This window comes from Talpa europaea (genome assembly GCF_964194135.1).
Source record: "Talpa europaea genome assembly, chromosome: 1".
Taxonomy (NCBI): Eukaryota; Metazoa; Chordata; class Mammalia; order Eulipotyphla; family Talpidae; genus Talpa; species Talpa europaea.
In genome coordinates this window covers 91,818,792-91,828,517 of record NC_140073.1, presented here as the reverse complement: position 1 = coordinate 91,828,517, position 9,726 = coordinate 91,818,792, and the positions used below count along the sequence as shown (strand labels likewise).

General features: G+C 38.9%; 1 protein-coding gene across 1 annotated transcript; it reads right to left on the bottom strand.

Moving 5' to 3' along the window:
• Positions 1-614: 614 nt before the first annotated feature.
• LYPD6B (LY6/PLAUR domain containing 6B) lies at positions 615-9,215 on the bottom strand (the record flags this gene model as incomplete). The annotated part of the gene is made up of 4 exons (XM_084255531.1): positions 9,069-9,215; positions 6,352-6,450; positions 2,087-2,217; positions 615-779 (listed from the first exon to the last, which is right to left on the bottom strand). The coding sequence occupies exons 1-4, from the start codon at positions 9,181-9,183 to the stop codon at positions 615-617; spliced, it is 510 nt and encodes a 169-aa protein (XP_084111657.1). The 5' UTR covers positions 9,184-9,215.
• Positions 9,216-9,726: the final 511 nt, after the last annotated feature.

The following is a 9,726-nucleotide window of genomic DNA, read 5'->3' as shown; positions in this document are numbered from 1 at the left end:
GCATGAAATTTTATACTTTAAGCCAGAATATATCACCCACAAAACTTTAGTGACCTCCTTTATGACACTGGAAATGTGTTCTGAGCTCTGAAACAAACAAGCATGTGTCTTAATTATATAATTTAAAAGCTTTATTTCTCCCTACAATCAGCAAGTGGATTCCATATTGGTTCAACAGGAATTTTCTTCCTGTAGCTGTCTTTCCCATGGATTATCTGGTTGGTGGGGAAGCTGGTTTCTCATTGGGCAAAAGATTAGATCTCAGACACTCAGGGAGTCCTTCCAGCTAAAGTCCTGGTCAGGCAGGGACAGCTAGGCTATTGCAATCGCCCCTCATAGATGCCGTTGGACCCCTCCTGTGGAAGTAACAAAGTGCAGCCCATTTGAATGGGAAAATGGTGCCAGATAATCTCGTCAGCCTGCCAAATCCCCTTCCTCAATCTTGTGGCCTCATGCAGAGCATTTTTGCTGTGCAAACAACTGGCTCTTTGCTGTGGGGTCCAATGTGCACGCTTCACCATGTGCAAGATACATCTTCACTCAGAAGTTCATTGTTCACACAGTTTTTAGCTTGTGCTTCATAGGACTGGTCTCTGCCTTGCCTAGAAATGCTGTCATAGCCACAGGAGCATGGAGACGCCGGCAAGCAACCTTAGGGAGAGTGTGAGGGCACCACTGCCAGACGTCCTCTGAGTGTGCATTATGGCGAAGACGGCATTAGTGTGGTTGGTGGGTAACTCCACATTGCAGATCATTCCTTCACAGCAAGACCTACACTCCTGTTACAAAAGGAAGAGAGGGGATAGAGAGTGAATAATAGGGAGAACAGTGAGACAAAGAATTTAAAAAGAGAGGCTCCTTGTGTTCTGATGCCAGGCAGAATTAGTTGATTTTCCAATCTGAGTTGCCCATACCCTTCCCCTCACTGACCTGCAAGTGAGGACCATCTTGAGAGTCTTTTCACCTTAAATGTGATTTATCTGTGTCAACCCAAGCATCAGTGAAGAGGAAGGGAAACTGAATAGGACCCCTTGATGGAGTCAACACATCTTTTAAAGGTTTGTAAGGGAACACATTGAAACAAAAACAAAAGCTAGGAAGCTTTGGGATTGGTCATTGATTTTTCTTTCTCAACACTACATGTTTGTTCGGGGATAATAAGTCTCCACTGTCGATGCTAACACCCAATTCTGATCATCATAGCAGCTATGGCTTAGTCATTGTCTGCTGAGCAGTGAAAAAGGCTTGCTCCCTCAAAGCACAAGGTGTTTTCAAAGGAGGCAATCTCCTGCCTTAGCACAGAGCCTCAGCTTGGCACACCTAGCCATCAACAGGGGTTGCCAGGGTGGTTAGGAAAGTGTCTGAGTCATGGTTTCTACCTGGAGGATCTTTAAAAAATAGAGAGCTTGATGCTCAAGATCCTGCCCTGAGGTTCTGTTTCAGATGTTCTTGGGTGCTCCCATGGCACCACCACCTAGCTTTTGTAAAAGTTCCCCAAGTGGTTATCATATATAGCTAGACCTAAAAGCCACTGGTGTCAGAACCATTTTCTATACATACTGGCTAAATCAAATTCTAAAACTTCATGAAATTAAGATCAACTGATGTAAAATATGTTTCTAGTTCATCATATCAAACTGAGGTTAATCTTTCAGACTCTCACTTCATCAGGGTTTCCTTAGTAGAAGGTGTCACCATTTTCCTCTTTCAAGCATCCCTGTACAGTGTTCTTGGTGATTTCTGGCCATGAACAAATAGAGCTGGGCTCTGTAGTCTGTCATTCTCTCATGGATAGTTTGCTTTTGGGCCTTCAGAGCTGCCTTCGGACAATTCACCCAGAGTCTCAGGTCTACGGTCTGTCTCTGGAGTAAGGGAATTATTATTCATTTTTTAGTAACAGTATTTCTGGCTGAAATTCAGAAAATCTTCAATTTCTCTTTGGTTTTCATTGCATCACGGCAATGGAGTCTTTCCTCAAGAATAAATGTATTCAACACATTACTTATCCTTCCTGCCCCTTCGTGGTGTGGAATGAACCATCCCTAGCTAGCAACCCTAGAACAGTAACTGCACACACATTCCTTACCGTGTGCTCAGAATCGCGGCTGTGGTGGCAGCCCACAAAATGACATTCACTTCTGGAGGCACACTTTTTGGTGATAGATGTACTTCTTCCATGACTGGTGAAGTGATGAACTGTCAAACAGTACTGTGTATCTAGGCAGAATAAAATAAAGACAACTTCATTTCTACATTGCGAAAGAGGCATCAACAATCACTTCAGAAGTGACTAAAATTCCAAATGATCCTTAAGCAAGAAATGTAATGGCACTGAAATCTAAAGTTTCTAGGTAGCACTTTTGAAAACACATCAGCTTCTGAAGCACATGTGAATTCTGAAAATGAATATAAATGGGCATCCATCTTTTGGTACTAGCTAAATCTCAGAAAAAATTGGACACATTTTTCATCAAAACTGTAGGTCTGCTCATTTCAAATGAAAGAATCAGTATCTCTGTTTCTCCCTCTGAAGCACATGCTTGTAACACTAAAGCAAAATTACAACTGTACGTGTAAATGCAATGGGTCCAAACACTTGTTGGTATCTTAGTCACCATTTGTTCCTTGCATACTAATAGGCTATATGGTGAACTGAAACAGAAAGCAGGAGTTTCCAATTACACACCAAGACTGCCTTCCTACTCATCTACTTCTTATTCATGATCTAATCCACTGTTTGACTTATCCTTATCAAAATATTTTTTTTCTTCCTCTTTAACTCTTATTCTGTCTGCCCACTCAACCCCCTATAGTTAGCTCCTTTCCATGCAGAGATATCCTTACAGCTTTAGCCACTCACATTGTATTAATTAGGGTTCTTTCAAGAATGGGATTTCATTCATTATTCTAGTACATTCTGCTTTAGTTCTGCCTCTTCTATTGTTTCAGGTAATGAAGTGCTTCTTAGTTTATTGCAGCAACAATGTAATAGAAGAGTAGGGAAAGCAGTGGGCTTAAGGAACTGCTTCTGCCACAAGTGAGCAAGGCACATTAGAACCTTTGCATTTGTTTTCTCTTCACTAAAAGGAAGAAGTGCCCAGCATTTTCATACAGTTGTGAGCTTTGAATAACAAAACACATTGAGTCTGTACCATCAGCCAAATACTTGTTTTTTTTTTAAACAATATTTGCTTTCCCCCACCCCCTCAGGTTGAGTTCCCATAGAATTTCAGTCAAGTACTTGTAACATGCTTTCAGTCATTCAATTCTCTTAAGACTTAAGATGAAGTCATTAATGTCCTCGTTTTCCAGATAAATAAACTGAGGCACAGTTTCTTGCCCACAGTCACAGGTAGAAAGTAGTGGAAGGGAGGATACTAACCCAGGTAGTTTTCTAGGCTGTGTGCACTTAAGCAGAACACTATTCTGCCTCTCTGTAGAGCTAGTATTAGACTGGATGGTACTGTGCATGCTTTCCCAGCCTAGGAGACTTCTGGATTCAGAAAGAAAGGGAACCACTGGAAGTTTTAGAATGGCATTTTAATGTATGCCTGAAACAAATAACAATTGAAAACTGGTAACTGCATGGGTTCATATAGAATGTCACACATGCAAAAGCAGCCCTAGAAAGTCAGAATAAAAGCCAGGGTAAGTAAAATAAGAAATGTCATTCTTTTCATATCCGGTTACAGAGAGACCCTCTTTTAACAACAGCAGCAGGCCACAGAAAAAGTATAAGGTGAAAAGGAAAGCTGAGACCACAAAGAACAAGAGCAGCCGGACTGTTTGCCCCAAGAAATGTTGATTATCACTCCCCTAAACAATGACAAACTGAAAAGTAAGAAATTACACCCTCAGTTAGAATTCCAGATGGTTAGCATCCTTGAGGCTTGACTGATGTAGCCAAGAATGTGCTGTCTTGCAAGCAAGAATGTAGGGTCATTTCATGTTGACTGCTTTGAGTCCAGCTTTCAGAGTGGGCATGGAAGAGTCCATTCTCCTCACACTTCCAATCTCTGACATTTTCTTGGTAGTGGAAAAATCAGTTTTACTCATTGGTTTGCACATTTCAGTAGAGATGGAATGCTAAGACCCAGGCATGTTCCCATGAAAGATGGCTTTGATTAATGTGTGACATATTGTAGCATATGCACAGACTAGTACTTTGGTACAATTCAAAGAACAGTATGGTCCATGAAGATAAAGCACAAGTGAGTGGACTCAATACCCCATTTTACTGTTCTAACACACCCAATTTTTATGGGAATTTAAAGCAAATAGTTCAAGAAGGATACCCTACCTTTTGACAGAGTGATGGTAGCATACACCCAGACTGCTACAAAGCTATAGTCATCAAAATAGTATGGTATTGGAATAAAACTAGACACATAGACCAAGGAATAGAATTGAGAGCCCAGAAATAAATCCACTTCTATGGACAGTTAATCTACAACAAAGGAGCTAAGAATATACAATAAAGGAAAGTCTCTTCAACAAATGTTGGGAGAACTAGCTCACACTATATACAAAAAGTAACCCAAAATGGATCAAAGTCTTGTATGTAAGACTTGACACCATAAATACATAGATGGAAACATAGGCAAAACACTCCAGCATTGGCTTCAGAGGTATCTTTGGGAACTTGACTCCAACAACAAAGTAAACAAAACCAAAAATAAAGGACTACATCAACTAGAAAGCATTGCACAGTGACAGAAATTACTATTAAACCAAAAACATCATACTAAATGGGAGAAGTTATTTGCATATCAGATCTGATAAGGAGCTAATTTCCAAGATCTATAAACAACTCATACAACTTAACAAAAAGAAAACAACCCAATCAAAAAATAGCCATAAAACACAGCTAATTTTGGTACACTGATTGTGCCCTGTAACTTTCCTGAATTTATTAGTTCTAACAGCTCTTTGTTGTTGTTTTTTTTTTTTACCCCCCCTGAGGGGGGGGTAGTTCTTTCTGAATAGGGAATCCTGTCATCTGCAATACTGTTTCATATATTTCTTTCTAACTTGGACACACTTTTTTTCATTTTCTTACCTAATACTCTAACTAGAACTTCCAGTATTGTGTTGAGTGCAAGTGGTAAGAGTGGCATCCTGTTTCTGATCCTAGAGAAAAGGTGCTCAGCTTTTCACCATTGTTTGTAATGTTGGCTACCGGCTTATATATATGGCTTTTAATGTTTTTTTCTGTTGAGATAATCATATGATTTGTGTCCATCCTTTGAAGGTGTGTTGGGAGAACTATCTCATTGATTCTCCCACTTGATCATGATGTATGATCTTTTTTATGCGTTACTGAATTTGGTTTGCTAATATTTGGGTGAGAGTTTTTGCATTTACATTCATCAGGGATATTGGCATGTAGTTTTAATTTTGGTGGTGTCCTTGTCTGGTTTTGGTACCAGGGTGATGCAAGGTGATGCAACTCAAAATGAATTTTGTAGAACTTGAGGAGGATTACTTCATTGCTAGATATTATGTGATACAAAAGTTTCCCAAACAGGGTAAACTAACTATGGAAAAGTTTTTTTTTCTTTGCTTTTTACATTTGAAAACCTAAAAAACAGTGCATCCTAAAGTCTGACTAGCCTGATCTTCTTATAGCTTTAGAGTTTAATTCTAAATCATCCAGCAGTACATCATTTCTGCTTTACTTCCAAGTTTGTATATGTTATATCATTCATCTCCTCACCCATTCTATTTCTACCACCTAGTTTAAGTTTCCGTCTTCTGCTTGAAGACAATGAAAAATCTCCCTAGTTACCCTCTTCTTCTGTTCCTGCAACTATGCTTTCTCCACACAGCAACTATTATCACAGAACACAACTAGCAGCTCATACTCCCTAATTGAAAACACCCTTCTGCTTTCCCATCATATTTACAGTGAAATTGAAACTATCAGAAAAAGTAGAGCCTATATGTCTTGGTCCTTATTTCCTTCAGATCCTTTCTCCATCTCTCACCAGCTGGCCATGTTCCTGTTCATTAAAGAGGCTAGGTATTTTTACACATCTCTTTTCCTGCCCTGCTCTACTTCCAAATCACCACATGGCTGGCTTGCACTTACACCAAAATGATCAAAACAAATGTATATTCTTTAGGTAGTTAGGGAAATCCTCTCTGATCAAAGCATCCATTCATTCTGTCAACAAACATTTTCCAAATGTCTGATGTCTGGATAGTCTTTTAAAAATCTAATTTCTTCAGAACATGTTCAGCTCATTGATTTGTAATCGGGATTAGCATAAGATGCCTCCACTCAGGGCTGGTCAAGAGAGACCCAAATGAGGTGAGATTACATAGATCTTTCAAAGTCAACACACTTACTTTGTGGACACCATTTGTCTTCTGCCCATCGGTTGCAGTTATAATTATCCCCTGCATTTTCACAGGTAAAACATTTGAAGCTATTTGGAAATGGTGTAGCTTTAAAGAAAAATGCAAAACAAAACAGTAAGGTTAAAAAAGACATTTCAAACATCAAATATGGCACAAATTATAGCCACTTTTTTTTTTTTTAAGATTTATTTATTTATTTATACAAGCACTGGGTACAGTCAGAAGCGTGGGAGGGTGAGAGAATTCGCCAGAGTGGCGAGCAGAGAAGGCAGAAGGACCGAAGTACACTGCTGAGGGGAGCAGCCGGCGGCAGGAGAGGTCTGCGCGCCATGTGGGACCCTCCTCCGGTGGTCGGGGAGCAGCCGGGGATGGAACCGGCGCTGCAGAGGCTGCGGGCAGCTTCGCAACCCAGCGCTCAACCGCTTCACCACCGGGGAGGCCCTATAGCCACTTTTATAGATCAAGCAAAATTTACAGGTCATCATCCTTATGATTTCTTTTGCTAGCAATCTGGACTAACTCCAGACTTTGAGGCATTTTCTTTCTTTCAAGTATTTCATCTATAAATATCTACTTCAGAATAATGAAAATGATTCCTTAGGCCACTTTCAATACTAATATTCAATGCATGTTATTTTCTATTAAAATGCACATGTTAGGCAAAGGTTGTGGCAGTATTGGAATCAACAATTTGCTGTAGTGTTGTCCCTGGAAATAACTGGCGTCAAATAACCTAAACTTGGATTCTGTCCTTTCTACTCATAGGCTGTGTGATTCTTAACTTCTAAGAAACAATAATACTTACAATAGAGGTATATAGTAAAGAATAAGAAGGAGTTGCAAAAAATATATATATATATACCTGGTAGAGTCCCTGGCACCTCAAATTATGCTGGTTCCCATCCACAGGCACTTCCATTAACAGCTATATTTAACCTCAAGTAAGTAATCTCATTTGCTATGTCAATTATCATAAAATTAGACCTCAACCAGGAATCTAACATCGAATATAAGAAAGAGTAATTCTTGGGCCCTTAATGCTCAGGCCATTGTTACGGAGAGAAGGAATTATGAGTTGTTGGCAGTCTGGAATAAATAGTATGTTCTTTTTGTATTCCTTTTCATTAGACATTTACCTTGTTACTTTAATGGGCAAGAAGTCAAAGAATAATAAATTTAACATTTCTCTATAGATTAGGCTATATATAGAACTCAGTTCTCCCATTTTGTAACAAAGTAAACCCCAAACAATCCTATAGTTAGGGCAAATAACACAGGAGTGGATATTTCAGATATAGGGAAGATGTATTGCAAATATATTGCAGTTTTACCTATACATAAGTATATTAGGTAGGAAAAAATAATGAAAATCCATTTACTTGTCAAACCAGTACAGTTTAAAAGAAATACTAATACTCAATGTTGGTGGATAAGAAGTTAAATATAAATTGGCATACCCTTTTTGATTTAGTAATTGTAATTCCAAGAATGTATTTTAAGGTCACTAGCCAACTGAAGAGGAAAATGGCATTTTAAAAGACTTTCAATGAGGCATTAACAATTTTAGTTTGTGTGTGTGTGTGTGACTAGTATAAAGTATGGGGAATTGGCTCAAATAGCAATAAGGCATTAAAATACTTTCAAAGACATGGAAAATATTCAAAATGTAGAGTAAAGGGAGAAAAACTTGTTGCAAATTAAAATTGTGTGATATCAACATATCACATCCTTAAACACATATTTAGGAAAAAAATAAAAATTATTTGTAATTAGCTCTTATTTTCTTCTTTCTCATAAAAATATATTAAGCTTAAAAAATTCAAATTTGTCAACAATTTGGGTTTTATGAAAACTATGGCCATGCCATGCCATTAAGCTATTAGTATATAGTCATTACCAATCCCAGAATGTGTCAATGATGGTTCTATGTATGTGGTGTTCGTGCACACACACCTCCTTTAGGAGGAGAGGAAACAGTGCCTCCCAAACCTGGCTGTGCATCAATAGTCAGGAAAGCTGCTCTAAAAAAGAGGGGGAGGGAAGCGGAGAAAAAAATACTCTGCATCCCTCCCTCCTGAATACTGAGCTTCAGGAGAAGGACCTAGGAATATGGAGCTGTGAAGGCTTTTCTCATGTTCCCACATCCTTACAGGTGTGGGAAATATAGGGGTTCACATTTATTTATATCCAACAATTTTCACCCAACACTTTGTCTAATAAAGTATCTCAAAGAAGATACTTGTCTGAAGAGGAAGAAGAGGAGATTTAATATGTATATAACATTTATATTAGCCTACAGATTATATATTGTTTCTTAAAATTATTAGAGAAAAGCTGAGTTTCATATAGCCTTTGCAATAGTGACTGTGCCGAATATTAATGAAAACCCAAACAGCACTTCCCTCCAAATTTGAACATACTAATCCATTTCCAAATTGCTAGTGCCCATTTGAAAGAATACATGATTGATGCAGGAACTTTCTAGTCAATAATATCCTTCTCCAATGAGATCAGTAATACTAACTATCCTCTGCTAAATCATACTGAGGGACAGTGCTCGAAAGATTGTTAAAGGACCCTATTGAGAATTTAGCAGAAATTTAAGCCACTTTAAACAAATGGCAAAAATTTGTCTTAGTGTAGTTATAAACGGAATGTTTCCTCTGGCCCCAGGGTCATGAACTAGAGTGGCAACCACTACTTACGGTCAAGAGGCGGCCTCACATTATAGAAGTTGATGTTCTTGGCAAATGCCCAGTTTTCTGAGAAGATAAAGACCTGGAGAACAGCTACCGCTAGGGCATGACAGAGGGGCAGCATCCTGACCCTGGGATGGAAAGTCCAAAACTCATGTATCTACAATGAAAAAAAAGTGGTGGAGTTGATTTGCATTGTCTATATCAATTGGCGTATGTGTTGCTTCTACTTGGGAAGTTTAGTTATTTGAATATATTCCACCATCTATTGGTTTGTAAGGTCGGGACCTGTGTGCAAACAGCATTCTTCCCAATCAGATACTTAGGCAGTTATTGCCTTCTACTGGTCAGGTCTCTGCACAAGTCAGTTGGGTTTTTAGAAGTCTTTAGGGTTCTAGAAAAACAAGCAGTCGTTTCTGGCCTGGCTACACCCCATTCCGCCACTGCCTAAGGCTTTACTTTGTACTGAATCACTTGATCTCTTAACCGTGATTCTAGGCATGTTCAGCTGAAGTCACTGAGCCACTTATCTGTCAATTCCATTCCCTGAGTAAACACTTAGGTTTGATAAATTTTGCGACTCTTTCAAAACATAGAAAAAAAACAAAAGTTGAGCCGTGGGAGGGACAGTGGGTAAAAGGACGAGTTTGAGAAATGAAATCTCTGC